Below are 19,099 nucleotides of genomic sequence, written 5' to 3' on the forward strand. Positions count from 1 at the left end.
CAGGTGTAGTTCCAGTGGGAACTAAAATATATTATGTTCATGGAGTAAGCACTTGGGATGTATTTTATCAATTCTGACGTGATAATCTCCATATTTATATAAAATAAAAGAGTATATACTCAAAAGTAGAAATACAAATAGTTTTGAGTGTCTATTGGTGGGCAGGAAAGGGTTGATATTTCAGAAAATATTCTGATAGTTAAATAATTCTTGAAGATGCTTTGAATTTTATATACCCTAGATTCTTCTCTGTCTTGTGTTTTTCTCTTGAAAAGGCCATAGAATACATTGTTTTGCTTTTTCTTACCAGATATCCCTTTCCTTTGATATCCTTTTTTCTGCTCTGTTTGAAGGACATCTTTTGGGATAAGTGAGCTAAATTAATGCAAGGAGTTAAGAGCACGGCTTTGATGAAATTAAAGTCATAGATTTGCAGATTTCTGTGTAGAATGTAAGGATACCTTTGGTTGCAGCTGAAGAGATTTTTCTCTTTTGGGGGGAGTCCTTAAATCAACCCAAAGCATGGTTGTGAGCATTTTTGACTAGCTAATGTGGGAACTTTTGTATATTTTTAGGTGTTTAAAAATGCATGTAGCTTATCCAAAATCTTGGGGTTTTAGAGTGCAAGGAACCTTTGGAAATCACCTAGACTTAACCTCTGACTTTGTAAATGAGAAACTGAGGTCTATAGAGGAGACATAATTTGCCTAAGAATATGGTTAGATATATAGTTTACGTACAATGAGTACTTGGACAATGTTGAATGAATAAATATATGTTGAATGAGTTGGTGAGAGAGCTGAGACTAGATGCTAGGTCTCTTGACTCATAGCCTGGTGTTTTCCCCTCCATATAACGTCACTTTCCAGGTAGCACGTGAAGATCTTGCTAGTTTTCCTTATATAAGTCCAGGAGGAAATAGACAGATACATAACTGAAGCTTCTCTTCTAACATTGTCTTTGGAATATTTACAGCTGAAGGAAGGTACAACCTCTACTCAGCGGATGGCAAATACATCTTCAAGGAAAGAGAATCATTTGATGGCCGAAACATTTTAAAGGTCAGTGTGAAACAGAGTGAATTGGAAATCCTTTGGCACGTGTCCTAAAATAAGGGAGGATGATAAGTGGTTCTCCTTTTAACAATAAAGTATATTTTTCTCATACTTCCCATGAGGATTATTGATTGAAAGGACTGTAAAAATTTTTTTTCATTGTCCTAAAAGAGAAATCTTTTTGACCTGTTAAGGCTGTTGGTATCTCTTAGAGTACTTGAAATTGATGATTTAAGAAACAAGTATAGTGACTGTTTGGATCCATAGGAATAAGAAGATTCTAACCTTGTAAGTCTTGCTCTGTATTTTACCTCTAGAGGACTGAGTATGCATTTTTTTAAGTGAAAAAGAATTGTTTTATTCTAGTAGATTTTTCTCTTCACCCACAAAGTCACTCTCCAAAGTTCCTGTAGAATCTATTTTTACTCAGGAACAGCCCATATGCTAAAAAGTAGGTGGTCCATTTCTGACTGTTGAGGATTTGCTTCTGAGTGTTAAATTAACTTATGAAATTTAAATAAAAAGTGTTCTTCAGGGTTGCATTTATCTTTCTCCCACAGACCACAGTCTGTAACATCCACAGTTTATGCCCTCTCTATCAGGGTAACATGCCATTGTGCCTCTGGGCATAGAGAAACATAAATTGATACCAAAGGAGAGGTTTTTGATTCTTCATTTTACTTGTTTTATAATGGTGTAGGTCATGCCTTTTCAAGGCCATGGGTGTTTTTTGGAGCTGGGAGGGAGAGTGTGTATATAACAACTTCAGAATAAGCTCTAGCTTTAGAAATGTTTTTTTCCTTTTCCTTCCTTCCTTCATTCCCTTATCTTGTCACTTGACAGTTTTCTTGGCAAATGCCTAATGTGACCCCATTGCTTCTAATTAATGACATCACTCTTCAGCAGCTGCAAGCTTCTCACTGCAGAGCCCAACAGGGCAACTACAGCACGCACTTAGGCAGGTATTCCTGCTCCCACATTGCAGAGCTTTGTTGATTCCTTCTTTTCCTTGATACCTTTTCACTCTTTGAGTAATTTTCTTGTCTTCAAAGTAGCTATTGTAGCTTCAGCTTGAGAGGCGAGCTGCTAATGAATTCAGTTGCAGTTAACTTTACTTATTTTCCCAGGCCATAGCTTCATTGTGATATGAATCTTTTTCCTCTTCTAGCTCATTTCCTGGGGCTTTTTATTTATTTATTTATTTATTTAATAAATTTATTTATTTTATTGGCTGTATTGGGTCTTCGTTGCTGCACATGGGCTTTCTCTAGTTGCAGCAAGTGGGGGCTACTCTTCATTGTGGTGTGCGGGCTTCTCATTGCGGTGGCCTCTCGTTGCAAAGCACGGGCTCTAGGCATGTGGGCTTCAGTAGTTGTGGCCCATGGGCTCAATAGTTGTGGCCCACAGGCTCTAGAGCACAGGCTCAATAGTTGTGGCACACAGGCTTAGTTGCTCTGCGGCATATGGGATCTTCCTGGGGCAGGGATCAAACCCATGTCCCCTGCATTGGCAGGCGGATTCTTACCCACTGTGCCACCTAGGAAGTCCCTCCTGGGGCTTTTTAAATAATACATTAATTACTTTACTTTTTTGTTTTGTTAATTTGATTAAGAAAGAAACTAGATGAATGGAGAAAAAAGTCTGTTGAAATGACTCAGACCAACTTGGTTCCTTTGAAATTAGAATTAAAGCCCAAAAGGTATGTTGATGCAAGTCGAGTGTGAGGTGCTTTGACATCTATAAGAGGGAAGTAGCAGCAGGGAGCCTGAGAAGTGGCTGTATGAACAGTATGAATCTCTCATTTGATATTTAATTTCTCTCATTCTAAAGTCAGTTTTCCATTTAAAGATGCTTGGCTTGGAAATCTTCCTCACCCACCCCAGAGATGACATGGATGTAGCTCCCTCTAGTGTTGACGAAAGCATTCTATAGTAGTTGTACCCTTACGGTTAATGCCTAATTGGAGTTGTAGAGCTGGGCCCAGCTAGATACTTGGAAACTATTTAATCCATTTTCTCATTTTACTCTCTGAGGGTGCAAGATCCAATATGGTTAAAGTGTCTTGCCAGAGGTTACCACTAGATAGTAGCAGAGCCTGAATCAGAACAAAAAGATTTAAAGCTCACAAATTAGCATTGTTTCTTCCATAAAGATGCTGAGTATTTAGGTAGAGATCAGAAGGTATTTGAAATTGGACCTATCTTTTTGAACTGTGATAGTATCTGACTAGACATATGTTGGGGCACTAGGTGTGCCAATTAGTCTAAAACTGGCTAATTAAGAATTAGACTTTTGAGTTAATACTAACATCAACAGAAATACTTATTGACTGTATACCATCTGTCAGACCATGTGCCTTGCAGATAAAACAGTCATTATGATATAGTCCCTACCTTCCAGGAGCTTCCTGTCTTTGAGAGATATAGCTGGTTAACAGGTAATTACAGTATAAAATGATGTGGGCAAATTATGAGATGGAGAAGTACCTTTGAACACAGGTAGTTGTAACAAAGTATCTTTTGATAGAATTTCCAATATATTACTATTTAATCATTAGTTCCAGAAAATACAAAGATAGTCTTTCACTTATATTTAATCAAAGGAATTAACTTTTCTTTGAGAATAAAGATAAAATGTGGCGTCCAACAACTAGCCTCCCAAGCACATAAGAGATAGTAACTGTATTTATGAAGTAGCTATAGCAAGCAGCCCACTTTTGGAATTATAAGGCAAGTCTTTCTCAATTAGAATATGAGAACCCATGGCCCCTGAACCCCTTGCAAAAAAAAAGATTAAAGAAACTGATGGATTGTATATAGTTTTTGTACCAGATATAATTATTATGTTTAGAAAGGAAAAAAAATCACTTTCACTAACAAGATAGGAACTGACTTGGGATAAACAGAAAGGTTAACTGCATTGGTTGTTAAGGAGCCCAAGCATATGTGTGCAGCATATTAACAGCTACATAGGTCAAGGATCAGGAATGCTGGTGATGGGAAGCAGCCTTGGAAAAAAAAATCAGCTTCATCTGCTATTCAAAGAGAAACAAAATGAGAATGCAAGTCATTGCTCATTGCTGTAAGAATTTAATGAGTAACAGCCAATTGCTATTCTACTCCATGAAGAGAATTGGTCCTTTTGGCTCAGTATAATATTATGTGTTCTGGATGCCTTAATAAGAAAAAAAAGTCTCCAATGACTTTTGGAGGTAGAAGCCACATTTTTTTTTTTGTATAGTTCTTTTGAGAGTTGTTGCAACTGTTATAGACTAGTATCTGGTTATTCCTAGTTAAAATAAGAATTTTCTTACCCTAAGAAGGACTTTGAAAGAAGAACTGACAACTAAAGAATCATTCCCTTGTGTTTTTCAAACCAGAAAAGGAATATATTTAGTAATGGCTGTTTTTTTATGGAAGACTGACAGATAGCTCTGAAAGGAGGATGTACAAGTGAAGGAGACCTAGGCCAAATTAATAGGATAGTGTCCCGTCAGAGAGTTTCCATTTCTCATCTAAGGGATAGGAGCAAAGATGTGTTTTTTTTAATCTGTAATGTAGTGATAAACTTGTAAATGGAGAAATCATGCTGACCTAAAGACACTGCCAGGAAACAACCGCTCCCTCTCTAGCTAGAAGTAGAATGGTCATTAACTGCCAGCTTCAGGAGAGAGAAGTCTGTTTGGGGAACTTGTGAAATGGCCTTATGCAATCGAATCGGTATTGCAAGACTGTGCTCTCAGCAGATTGAACAGGGGTACAGTAGTAACTGTTTAAAAGCATAGCTTCTAACTGCAAAGTGAAGAGGAGACATTAGAGCCCTAGGTTTTAGTCTCCAGAGATTTGGTACAAATGAAGACACAGTAATATATTTGGGAAAGAATAGAAAGTACTATAGGTCCAAAATCAAAGGACACTGTCAAAGTGCCATTTCTTTAGATACTTAAGAATCCTGGAACATATAAACCAAGTAAAAAAGAGATGAATTTGTTTTTTTTTTCTTTTTATATATGAGAATATTTAAGTTTAGAGAAAGAGGGAATTGGCAGTATTTAACTATATTAATATTTAATAGTACTTTACCTGAAAATATGTTTTAAATCTGGCTAGGTACATTGAAACCTTTTTTGAAAGTTGTAAATGAGAGCAACTCAAGTATTTCATTCATTTTTGCTTTTGTTCCATCTCTGCCTCTTAAAGTCCTTAAAAGGACAGTTAGAATGAATACATTTAAATGAGAGCTTTATTTAGTTTTCTTCATTTAGAGAAGTTTCTATAAAGGAAGCTGTTTAAAAATACATACTGTTTATTCTCTTTGGTAAAAGTTCATAAAACATATATGTACTTTTAAACAAATAATCATAAAGTGAACAGTGTAACTGCTACCAAGGTCAAAAAGCAGAATGTGCCTCACATGTCCTTCCCTGGACAATTCTGTGGTCTATTTGTCCTAAGGTAACAAAGGCAGAGTTAATTTCTTAAATACTCTTAGTGAAGAGGCTTGTTTTCAATGATTACTCTGTTTCAGAGTATTAGAAGAATATTGAAAAGATGAATTCATTTTGATTTTTTCAAGGGAAGAGAGATTAGATGGAGAACTCGCTAGTAATTTTTTTTCATAAATTTATTTACTTATTCATTCATTTATTTACTGGCTGCATTGGGTCTTCATTGCTGCACATGGGCTTTCTCTAGTTTTGGCAAGCAGGGGCTACTCTTCATTGTTGTGTGCGGGCTCCTCATTGCAGTGGCTTCTCTTGTTGCAGAACACAGGCTCCAGGCGTGTGGGCTTCAGTAGTTGTGGCACATGGGCTCAATAGTTGTGGCTCACAGGCTCTAGATCGCAGGCTCAGTAGTGGTGGCGCACAGGCTTAGTTGCTCCACAACATGTGAGATCTTCTTGGACCAGGGATCGAACCTGTGTCGCCTGCATTGGCAGGCAGATTCTTAACCACTGTGCTACCTAGGAAGTCCCAGTAATTTTTTTAAAAAAGGTATTAATGACTACAAAGGAAGACTAGCATTTAGAAAGTATATTATTTCTAAGGAAGAAAATACTGTGTTTTTTATTATCCAATTCAATATTAAGCCATATTACATACTGTTCTTGAAAATTGCTTCTTAGTCACATGGCTCTTCTTTAGAATTTTTTTTTCCCCCAAAACTCACCTTTTTCAGAAAGCCTTGCCTTGAAAACCTATCACTAAATGTTCCATTGCACTATTTTATCAGTGTGAATAAAAGCAAATTGAATGTAGAAAAAGTTGCTATCTCTCATTACCATTGTAACTATGGTGTCATTTTTACTACCTGATATTTCTATGACTTGAAATTCTTTTTTTTTTTGGCCACATCGCATGGCTTGTGGCATCTTAGTTCCCTGACCAGGAGATCAAACCTGGGCCCCAGCAGTGAAAGTGCCCAGTTCCAACCACTAGACTACTAAGGAATTCCCAAAGTTTTAATTTACATAAAATCACTAAGCAGATGTCAGTTTCTTTTTAGGCTATTTATGCTTATACACTGTTGATATTTATTAAATTCACTTCATTTGAACATACTAATATTTGGTAATAGCTTTTATCTACAGCATTGGAAGCAGTCACATCATTCTTGACAATCATGTAAAATAGGCAGCTTGTTAGAGGAGCAAATATACAACTTTCTGAAGAATTTCATTGGAAAATAAAAAACAAGATGTAGAAAAGGTTTCTGTGATGAGAAGAGAGTTCATGGAAATAACATATATACTCACATACATATATATTCAATTAAGGACTGGAAAATAAAGTCAAGGAAATCTCTGGCAAAGTGGAGAGATAGAAAACATGAGGGAAAAATCTGACAAAGAGGATCCTCAGGCAGTATAAAAATTAACTGTTAGGGTTCTAAAAGGAGAAAATAGACCTTGGAGTCTTGAACTTGGATGAAAGAGCCTCTGGACTGGTAGTGTTCCCAGGTTCTTGGCAAGAGTAAAGAAAAATCCTCTCTGGAAGAAAATTCCGTCACCCTCTGCCTAAAAATATTCTTCCAAGGAACTTTTGCCCCCAAAATGGCCAACACACAAAGATAACTAGGCATATGAGGAAACCACTCACCATAAGCAAAAAGACATCCAGAACTCATAAAGACATGAAATTCTAGAATTATCAGACTTAAGCTAAAAAAACCTTTTTTTAATCAGGTAATTGGGAACTATTGCAAAGAAAAAGTGATATAGCAATTTTGAAAAAGAACCAAGTAGAAATGCTAGAACTATAAAATGCAGTAGCTGAGCTTAAGAGCTCAGTGGATGGGTTTAGCAGCAAATTAGAAAAATAGATATAGCTGCAGAGGGAAATAGTGAACTGGAAGTTATGTCTGAAGAAATTATCCAACATGTTGCATGGGCAGAGAGGAAAGGTAAAAATTACAGATGAGAGGGACTTCCCTGGTGGCACAGTGGTTAAGACTCCACACTCCCGATAGAGGGGGCCTCGGTTCGATCCCTGGTGTGGGGATTAGATCGCACATGCATGCTGCAACTAAGAGTTCACATGCCACAACCAAGGAGCCTGCCTGCCACAACTAAGACCTGGAACAACCAAATAAATAAATAAATAAATAAAAATTAGTTTACTAAATTCAAGAAAAGAGAGCCCCAAGTCAAATGTACCTATAACTCATACCTCACAATCCTCCATTAATAAGTGAAGTTCATTTTTAAATTTAATTGCAACTTTATTACTTCACATCAGCAAGGTTCAGCTGATAGGGATAATGAGCTTGAATTTACATTTAAATTCCTTTTATTTGAAAATACATCCAAAACTAATGTTATGTTTCTCTGTGGTGTGCACTAATTAACTTGAAACACGAACAGCGAAATTCTTTTGCATTTTCGTTTATCCTTTATTACAGAATGTATTGATAAAAAGTATTGAATGAAAAATAAAGACCAGTGAACTTGTAAGTAAACCTGTGCTAATTTTTTAATTAGTATGAATATCAGAAAAATGTGGCATTTAGAAAGGAAGCTGTGACATCTTGCCAAAATATGACCACTTTTGCTTTGCTCTATTAGTGATAAAAGATGGCTCTGCCTCCATTCTTTTTTTTTTGATTAATTTATTTATTTATTGGCTGTGTTGAGTCTTTGTTGCTGCACATGGCTTTTTCCAGTTGTGTTGAGTGGGGGCTACTCTTCATTGTGATGTGGGGGTTTATCATTGCAGTGGCTTCTCTTGTTGCGGAGCATGGGCTCTAGGCATGCAGGCTTCAGTAGTTGTGGCACACGGGCTCAATAGTTGTGGCTTGTGGGCTCTAGAACGCAGGCTTAGCAGTTGTGGAGGATTCTTAACCACTGCACCACCAGGGAAGTCCCCTGCCTCCATTCTTGATGATTACAAAACAAAATTTGAGCAAATTATGATTACAGAAACAAAACTTGAGATGCAGGAAATCATTAGGGGCTTTTCAGATTTTGCTAGTAATAGAAATAGTGTATTATATGTTAAAAATCTGAAAGACTTCTGAAAGATGATTGGGCAGTTTCTTAGAGCATCAGATATATAAGGAAAAGTGCAGTTTGAAATGCTTCAATTTGATTTGGGTACATTCTTGTTTTAGATTATTGGGTTCTGGTCAGGGGGAAGATTCAAATCCAAGCAGTATTTCACTAAAACTTATCCTCTGTGTTTGTTTTATGTGTCACTTTGCCTGGAAAATGAAGTCTTAAAACACTAATGAGGGCAACCAAAGATATGACTGGCAGTGAGGCCAAACCATTGTTAAAATGAAACTGGAAAAAGAGCAGTTGGCTGATTTTTGACAGAGCCAACATCCGTTCTAGAAATATGCACCCTCCCTGGTCTGTTGCTGTCTGTTCATGCAAGATGTTTTTTCTCCCTTCACTCTTTTGAATTTGTGCTTATTGGTTATTCATCTTTGCAGTAGCACTGGAATACTTCATGCCTTGTCTTGGCTCAGGCAAGGAATGATGGGTTTGGAAAGTCTAACCTATGCAATGACAAGAAATAGGCAAGACAATGAGAGTAGAAAAGAATTATGAGCTTAAAATTATTTTCCTTAAAATCATTTCTGGTTTTTATCAAGATGAAAAATATTTTATTTAATACCTACTAAATATAAAACACTAAGCTATCTGCTTGGTATATTTGTGGGTGATGGGGATAAGTATTCGATTGTTTGGTCCCTCTAATCCCATTCCTGTAAACTCTTTTTAAAAATTTTATTTACTTATTTATTGGCTGCATTGGGTCTTCGTTGCTACGTGTGGGCTTTCTCTAGTTGTGGCAAGCGGGGTCTACTCTTTGTTGCAGTATGCGGGCTTTTCATTGCAGGTGCTTCTCTTATCATGGAACATGGGCTGTAGGCATACACCACAGTAGTTGTGGCACGTGGGCTCAATAGTTGTGGTTCGCAGGCTCTAGAGCGCAGGCTCAGTAGTTGTGGCACACGGGCTTAGTTGCTCCATGGCATGTGGGATCTTCCCAGACCAGGTATCAAATCCATTTCCCCTGCATTGGCAGGCGGATTCTTTTTTTTTTTTTTTTTTTAAGAACTTTTATTGAGATGCAGTTAACATACAATAAACTGCATATATTTAGAGTGTACAATTTGGTTTTTTTTTCTTATTAGTAACATATACATGGCAATCCCAATCTCCCAATTCATCCCCCCCCCAACCCTCCCTGCTTTCCCCACTTGGTGTCCATATGTTTGTTCTCTACATCTGTGTCTCTATTTCTGGGCAGGCAGATTCTTAAGCACTGCGCCACCAGGGAAGTCCCATTCCTATAAACTCTTTTGACAAGGTACCTGTGGGAAATATTTACCTCTTTTAGATATTCATTTCTAGGGGCCTAGTATGTCATTTTGGGTGTAGTTCACAAATTAAGGGAATTGGGTTGTGGCTTACTTGGGTCCATTGTGTGATTTTTTTGTTGTTTGTTTTTTTAGTTGTGGTAAAATATACATATGATATACCGTTTTAACCACTTTAAGCATATAATTCAGTGGCATCAAAAAGCATATTCACATTGCTGTGTAACCATCACCACCATCCATCTCCAGAACTTTTTCGTCATCTCAAATTGAAACTCTCTATACCCAGTAAACAACAATTCTTCATTCTTCCCCTCCCTCCACCCTTGGCTGACCATTATTCTACTTTCTGTCTCTCTGAGTTTGGCTCCTATATGTACTGCATGTAAGTGGAATTATACAGTATTTTCCTTGTTTCTGGCTTATTTCAATTATAAAATGTTTCCAAGTTTTATCCACATTATAGCACATATCAGGATTTAGTTTCTTTTTAAGACTGTATAGTATTCCACTGTATGTATATATTCCCTTCTGGTTTTTTAGCTACAATGTAAACACACCAGTAGCCAAATATAAATCTGCACCTAGAAATGGTGACAGGGCTCTTTCTTCTTTGAGGTAGCCTATTGTTTAGAGATCAGACCAAATGAAACCATGTTAGATTAGGTGGCTTGGTGCCAGCAATGTCTAAGTGTTATTCCAAATGTTGGAGGATATCGTGGAAAGAGACAAAGGAAATGAGAGTGACATTCACCATGCGATGAAACTGTGATGATTTCTTAAGAAATCATGTCCTCTTTCCCATATCTCAGTGATGAAACAGTTTTAGAATTAATGGTCATAGGTGAACATTATTATTACAAAATAAAACTAGAAAAACAGATATAAGTCAACCAGAACTCCAGTTCAGAGTTTGCGCTCTGAGTTGTAGTTTAAACATTGATACCAGTTTGTCTTGCAACTCCTGAGATGTGTGTGGCGATGATAACCCTGTCCCTCTTCCAAGGCCTTTTGCTTATTTGACATTTAGCCCACACCTTTGCAAAGGGGAAGGAGGCCATCTGGACTGGATTACAGACAAGTAAGTAAGTGTATGTCATAATAGATAATGTTCTGGTGGTGCTATTGAAGACAGTTTTCCTGCGGTTCTGACAGAGGACAAAATATTTCGCATCTTGTTGTCTAATAAGATGAAAGGACTTAGTTGAAAATCTAAGATAACATGTGGCAGCCTCTCTCTCATCTTCCAAGGAAGCATTTCAAACCCAGCTATTTTTTGGACAGTTCTTATTTATATGTATATATATTCTTGCTGGTGCCTGATGTTGCCGAGGGGCATCTGATTTGCTCTTTAACTTTTCTGGCTGCTGTTCTCCTGTTGGAAAAGTGGGAGTGGAGGTGGCTCTACCTGATGACCTTTTCTTCTTTCTCACTGTTCTTTTTCTAAATTTGTCCCTTGGCACAACAGTAAGCCTCTTTGTGCCCCGCCTCCCTAAAGCCACTTGTCTAGAGACCCAGGCCAAGCATAAATCATCTCTGCTCCTTTCTGCTGACTTGCACATCCATTCTCATATATAATACAAAGATCAAACACTTACCTTCTGTTGCTATTGTTTGAGGGACAATTATGAGTTATCCCTGAGGGAAGATGACCAAACTGAAAGTAAGAGTGGTAACAGATTTAAATGAGCATTAAGCCGCCTTCTTCTGAGGCAAAGAATTTATATAGAGAAAGGTTACCTAGATTAGTTCTGAAAGGGCATCTGCCCTTAGGGTTGGTGGTCACAAGCTTAGGACATTGAAGAGTCCCTGCTAGCCAGCAGCCACCTGGGGCAGTTTTGCCCTGGTGAAGCAGTAATATCCATGCCTGAAGGCAAGGCTTTCTCTGGAAGAAATCTTGCAGCAAACTCGACTCCCAGCGTCCTATCTCTGATGCTAATTCTACGTGCTGCTGTGGAAACCCGCAGAGCATGCTGGTGTGTGCTGAGATGAGGTCTGGGTTCTTCAGCCGTGTCAGCACAACCTCTTCTCTCCTCCTTCCTCCTACCTCTACCCCACATTTTTTTCTTGCTGCTTTTTAAAATTGAAAGGCTCTGCAGGGAGGGGAAGTCCCTTGGCATTTTGAGTCTTGAAGTGCTCAGCAGAACTGCCTGGCATCCTGTTTGTATATAGCGGTTTTAATTCACTCTCTAATAGGTAATTTGGCCTTACCAGCAGAGTCTTAAACTTGATAATCCTCACGTCAGCAGTGAGGCTCAGGCCAAATAACCAAAAGTGCAACCCTGCGTAATTATTTGAAGGAGGTTTTAAAGCCTTCATTCCCTGGCTGTTTGTCTGCCTTCTGCCTGGCACCTCCTCAGGTCAGGCCTATAACATTCCCAGCAGCCAAGACAGGCAGGTGGTTTGGGAGAGCAGCATCAATGAGGGAAGTTTGCATCCCCATTCTGTGTGAGCAGCCTGATAACGTTCCTCTGCTCCTGCAGTCAGTGGAGATGAGACTTGGGCTCTGGTGACATGCAAGCCTTTTGGTACTATTTTAATGGAGATGCCCAGAGCAGGAGTGATATGCTGATAGGTTGAAAAATCATAGCTGATCCACTGATTACATCCTTCTTGCTGCTTTCCTTTTAGAAGTAATCGATGATAAGAATTACTCCTCCCACAGACTGGCCTTGACTTGCTTCTTAGATCTGAGGTACCCTTGGCCTTCTGGAGGTACACTATGTGTGTCCTATTTTTATTGGCTATTATTAGCTATTATTATTGGCTCTCTCACCACTGATCAGTGCAGTTTGAGGTTTCAGATTAGATGTGGTATCTTGGGTGGAGTTAGGGCTGTATTTGGAGGTGACTCTAGGGTAGTAACCACCAGACAACCAACCACATTATCTTCTAAACTGAAGTAGATGTTTCTATTCTATTCTTTAAAAATATTACTGCCCCGTGAAACCAGTTGATGACTACAGAGACTGTAAGCTATCAGAGTTCCTACTAGACCTTTTCTTCTTTCTTTTAAGGAAGCTGCTTTTTGTCCTGTAATGATGCGTTGGCAAGTGACAGTAATGGAGCTCAAAATTCCGTTTGATAATTTATCTTCCTATAACTGCAGAATATCCTTGTAAGGTATTGTCCCTGTTTAAAGACGGAGAAATTGAGGGAGAGACTAGCTATGTGGTTATTGACAACGGTGAAGTCTAGTTTGCCCTAAGAACTGTTTTGATCTTTCTCTTCAAAAGAAAAGACATTTCTGTCTTTGGTTTCCAGGTGAAGTTGTGTATGTTTGTGTGTGTAGAGGGACATGGCTTACCTTAGTGTTAATAGGCTCCATTGTGTTCTTTTGTGGTGATTTAGAAAGAATCCATGTGAGTGCAGCCTATATGAATATTTTTAAGTAGATGGAAGGTGTTTTTGACCTGATGTTAGATCACCTTTTTCCTTCTTATCTCTTCACATCTCTCATATTTGCTCTCTTCATGACTAATCTTGCACATAGCCAGAAGGAAAATGCAAGGTACTGGAAGGCTTGAGAATTTGAATTGCCTGGTACCTTGGCAGAAACTCAGAATCATTTTTTTTTAGGTTTGGGAAATTTGAACAAACAAAACTTTGAAACGCAACTTGTGGGAAAAGAAAAAACTTATTTGTGATCCTAATTCTAAGTGAGATTAGCAAAATGACATATGAAGAGCTGTGATGTTTTTCAAATCTATTATATTTTTAGCCTGTTGTCCATATCTTTCTGTTTACTGCCAAAAGTCTTATCATTCTTGTACCTAGAGGCCAGTTTCATGAAGAATACTTCTGAAATATACCATAATTTGTTTTGTTGTTTTTTCATTTACGATCTTCCAAGGGCTGTGATTATAGTTTTTCACATTACTTGTTTCTCTTTCTTGGCTACAAAACCAAGTGAACGCTTCCTTTGCTGTCTGATTGCATACACATAGCCCAAGGATGAAATTTCTTCCCCACTTGGCATTCTTTGGTATGGATTTGTTACTCAGATTGTGAGACAAATGCACACTGCCATGTGGACGTGGCCTTCTGCAGGCCATGTTCTAGGCCTGGTCCCAGGAACTCTTAAATTTAAATAACAATGTTAGTGGACCTAGCCTGTCTCTGTATCTTATCTTCTAAATTGGGATAATAATGCCGAGCTCTGGTTTATGTCACAGTGATTTTTTGAAGGGTTAATGATCTGGGCTTTGTGAGATACTTTTAGATCCTTAGATGAAAGGTATTATTTAGCCTCAGCAAGGCTTCCTGCAGGAGTGCCTTCCAAAGAGCTCAAAGTGCTTGTCAGACTGTCTTCCATTCATCCTCATACCATCCCTGGAAGGGGAGGTAGGTGGGTGAGCATTATTATTAAGTACAAAATAGTGTTATTACCGTTACTTGTATCTGTAAACAGGGGGTAATTGTGAGAAATAGAAGTTGGTAAAACAGATTATAGAAGAAAAACATTGGGAAAACTTCAAAGTAGTGTGCATTTGCTATTCCTGTTTACTTTAGGTTTCAAGAGTCTAATTGCCATGCATGAAAACAATAGAAATCATCCTTTCTTGGGGGATAAAGAGGACCTGCTGTATCCTTCTAAATACTTGCATTAATTGAACACCAGTACTTATTTTCAGTTGTACCAGATTATGTTCTAAGGGTTAGTTTAACTTGCATATACCAGGAATGACTATAAATTTCATAGGACTTACTTTTTTTAAATTGTATAGTTGATTTACAATATTATATTAGTTTCAGGTGTACAGCAGGCTGATTCAGTATTTTTATAGATTATATTCCATTTAAAGTTATTTTAGAACTTCCCTGGCAGTCCAGTGGTTGAGACTCTGCTTCCACTGCAGCAGGTGCGGGTTTGATCCCTGGTGGGGGAACTAAGATCTCTCATGTCGCACAGTGCAGCCAAAAAAAAAAAGTTATTTCAAAGTAATGGCTATAATTCCCTATGCTGTACAGTATATCCTTGTTGCTTATCTATTTTATAGATAGTATTTTGTGTCTGTTAATCTCAAACCCATATCTTGCCCTCCCTCCTTCCCTCTTCTCACTGGTATTCACTAATTTGTTTTCTGTATCTGTGAGTCGGTTTCTGATTTGCTATATACATTCGTTTTATTTTTTAGCTTTTACATATTAGCGATAATATACAGTATTTGTGTTTTTCTATCTGAACTATTAAAGCATAATACTCTCTAGGTCCATCCACATTGTTGCAAATGACAGAATTTCATTCTTTTTTTTATGACACAGTAATATTCCTACACACACAAACACACACACACACAATCTCACACACACACACACAAAATATATATATATATATACACACACACACACACACACCCCCCACATCTTCTTTATTCATTCATCTGTTGATGGATACTTAGTTTGCTTCCATATCTTGGCTATTATTGTAATAGTGGTGCTGTGAACAATAAGGTGCATGTATCTTTTTGAATTATATTGTTTTTAAACTTTTTTTTGATATATACCAAGGAGTGGAATGGCTGGACCATATGGTAACTCTATTTTAGTTTTATAAGGAACCTCCATACTGTTTTCCATAGTGGCTGCACCAGTTTACATTTCTACCAACATTGGAGGTCACAGATATGAGAAGGTTCCTCTTTACTCTCCTCCCCACCTCTCACTGAGATTTTCAGGCTCATCTTTGCAGCCTAGCCGCATGTGGAATTATTTCTCATCTTTTATGGTTGTGTCATAGAGCCTGAGAGGAAGGAGTAGAAGGTCTGAGATGAGCACAAGGAAAAATGACCACAGTTAGCCCTTAAATCTTGCTGTTTGTTTTCTTTCATTGTGTACCACTACACTACCAGGAATCAATAATTCCTTCTGTGTTCTCCCTAGGAAACAAACATGTACAAACTAAATATGGTAAGCTTCACAGATCATGTGAGCAGGGGACAGCAGGATAGTTGGATCTTTGTCATGAGATTCTGTCAGGGAAACTTTGGTTTTGACCAAAAACCTTTTCATCTTGGTGGTCCACATTTGTCTGTTTACTTGGTGGTAAGAAAACTTTAATTTTCTGAAGATAACTGTGAAGAGTCAATAAAGAATAGCAGCTGTATGCTTAACAGTTTTCAAATGTCATACTTACATTTACTTGGGTTTTAAATTTTCTTCTTAAATTGTCCAAATCAGTACTTATTACTTACAAGTGATATCACAAATATTGGCAGTCTTAAATTCTTTTTTTATTTCCTTATCAAATATTTGTAGTTTTGTGCAGCTGTTCATTGTTTTGTTCCTTTATGGCAAGCTTTAAAAAATGCTGGCTTCCAACACAACAGGGCTCTGTGTGAGGGTCAGAGAGAAATGTTTTCAGAAAGAAAAAGGTTTAGGTTTCAGAATCCCTAAGGGAATTGTCACAAAACAACAGTGAGGAGAAAAAAGCTCAACATGATTTAAATACCTTGCCGTGATTCTTTTTTAATTTAAATTTTTCCTTTTAGGTCTTTTATTTTCTAAACAATAGACCACTTTGCTCTTCTTGAACTACTTTAGCCTGTAAAGAGCAACCAAGTTTCTTTTTTCTTTTTTTAAACTTCTGGTTTCAGCTTCTTCTTCTTCTCCATTCAGGTACGTAATTAAATGGAGCCCTCTAGTTGATTTGTGCTTATTTTCATCCAGAATTCAATTAAAATTCTTCTAGCTGAACTAGAGCCATCTGATTCTTAAACCAGGTGACAGTGAAAGTAGGAATAACAAGGAAAGAACATGTTCATTTCAGTCTTTCCAAGTTTTGAGTTTTATGAGTCACGCTTCCTCTCTGTGGTTTAACAGGGCTAGGTTTTAAAGGGCCTCACCTATAAGGAGAGGCTGTAGAGTGCAGAGGTTAAAGAGCACAGACTCTAGAGTTAGGCTACCTGGGTTTGAATCTTTTTTTTTTTAATTGAAGTATAATTGATTTACAGTGTTGTGTTACTTTCAGGTGTACAGCAAAGTGATTCAGTTGTACATACATACATATCTTTTTTATTTATTTATTTATTTATTTTTCAGATTTTTAGGTTATCAAACCAATATTTAGTATAGTTCCCTGTGCTATACAGTAGGTCCTTGTTGGTTATCTGTTTTATGTATCCCTTCCCTCCCTCCTCATTGGTAACCATAAGTTTGTTTTCTATGTCTGTAGTTCTGTTTCTATTTTGTATATAAGTTCTGGGTTTGAATCTTAATCTCCTTTTTAATTTTTTCTTTTCCAGCTTTATGAATGTCAGTTTTCCACTGTTTACTTGCCGTATATTCTTGGGCAAGTTACTTTAGCTTTTTAAACTTCAAGTTCAGCTCTAAAATGGGGGTTAATAATAGTATCTGCTTCTTGAGGTGTTGTGAGGAGTCAGATAATCACATAGAGCCTGAAAGTTTAATGCCTGTCATGCATGCTTGCTCAGTAAACTTTAGCTGTTATGATCTTTATTTCATTAGTGTCTTGTCAACACATATGTTTGTTGTTCACTTGATCTTTTAATATAGAACAATATTGGCATTAGGTAACTATTTTAAAAATCTGTTATGATATATTTGAGTTTATAAAAATTTAAACTGACATGGTAAAAATCACCATAAGTAAAGTCAGAAGACAAATGACAAACTGGGGTAAAATATGTTTGCAGTGCATCACACAAAGAGTTCATTTCCCTAATATATAGAGAACTACTACTCAATTAAAAAAATGGACAGTTGTAAAGTTTTTATGGTGATGTGCTTCCACTTTAACTGTGCTACAGATTTCATGTCTTTAGTATATATTTTCAGAGCATAACAGGCAAACCCTTGATTGGAGAAGGGCTTGAGACACAAAGCCTAAAGATACAGACATGAGTGTGTAAACAGACCTGAATTTTTTTTTTCCCCCCATAAAATAGCTCCCACTCTGAAATGTTCTGTTACTACCAATGGTACCCTCACATACCCTGTCATATGTGACTTTTCTCATCTTTTTTTTCCTGTCTCCTTCCTCTCATCCAGAAAATCACAGAGTCTGTTCTATGTTTCATTCATAGTATTTCACATCTGCTCCAATCTTTCCAGGCCCACTACTACTATTTTTAGTCAATAGACAGTATCTCACAACTTAACTGCTACCCTGGTCTTCTTTTCTTTCTTCTCTTGTTCCTTTCTCCAGTCAGCACAATATACCACACCCAGATTAATTTCCCTTGGTTTTCATCTTGGGCCACCAGCTTCCTCAGAAGGCTTCAGTGGTTCCCCACCAACTAGAATGAAGTTGAACTTCTGAACCTGACCCTCAGGGCCGCCCTTAATCTGATTCACCTTCCTTACATCTCTAGCCTTACTCTTCTCACTACTTCTTTTTAGGAACCCTCCATACATCTGACCTGGTCTACTTGACCCTCCATACCCATTTCTACCTTCATGCTGCCCTCCCTCCTCCTCTTCACTAAGTCTTAGACTTGCTACAAGGCCCAGATCAGTTTCTGTCTCTTCCAGATGGCTTTTCTAGATGCTCCAGTCCCCTGCATCCAGTGTTTTCACCTCCTGCTGCATTTATTGATTGTCTGTACCTTTCCTCCTACACTTAACCTTTGCCACTATATTGTTTTAGGTAAACTTTTTAATTGACTACATGATACAGTAACTTTTCACAAGGTGAACACACCCATGTCATCAGCATGCCTCTCTTCTGATACATACCCGGTCTCCCTAACCAGATGGCAGTTGCCTGGGAGACAATACCACATCATATGCCTCTTTACATGAGAATGCACAACATCAGGTGGTCAGTGACATTCTAGGTCAGAAATTTAAGCTAAGACTAGGCTTTGACAAATAAGAAACACATAGAAATTTAAAGGAATGTGTGAAATTTCCATTACTAACTATAAATTCTTTCTTCATATGTAGTTACATTTGAGGTATGATTAAAGGTTGGGTAAGTCTTATTCAAGGATTCCTAGGTGGTGCTCTATAAATAAGATTTTTATATCCATCTAAACAAGGCCATGTGATACTTTTATCTTTTCTGACACAAAATATACAGACATCTCCAACATTTGTTTTTGTTGCCATTTTATCCAATAAATATTTATTGATCATATGCAGTCTACTAGATACAGTTACAGCATATAGTGGGATTCAGCCTTGAAGAACATAAAAGATCCTTCTTCTATAGAGCTTGTATTTTAATGAGTCACTAGAAATAATCGGCAGAACTGA

At 37.6% G+C, this 19,099-nt stretch overlaps 1 protein-coding gene across 5 annotated transcripts in view; it reads left to right on the top strand.

The window, feature by feature from the left end:
* The window catches only part of ASCC1 (activating signal cointegrator 1 complex subunit 1), a 110,672-nt gene that overhangs the window by 83,934 nt on the left and 7,639 nt on the right, over positions 1 to 19,099 (top strand). For all 5 annotated transcript variants that reach the window (XR_009053722.1, XR_009053721.1, XM_057735005.1 and 2 more), the window contains one exon: positions 976 to 1,061. Coding sequence is in view for 3 of the 5 variants with exons in the window: in XM_057735005.1 (XP_057590988.1) it covers positions 976 to 1,061 (86 nt within the window). In the remaining 2 variants the exon portion in view is untranslated. The remainder of the gene's footprint in view (positions 1 to 975; positions 1,062 to 19,099) is intronic.

This window comes from Hippopotamus amphibius, chromosome 5 (genome assembly GCF_030028045.1).
Source record: "Hippopotamus amphibius kiboko isolate mHipAmp2 chromosome 5, mHipAmp2.hap2, whole genome shotgun sequence".
Classification (NCBI taxonomy): domain Eukaryota; kingdom Metazoa; phylum Chordata; class Mammalia; order Artiodactyla; family Hippopotamidae; genus Hippopotamus; species Hippopotamus amphibius.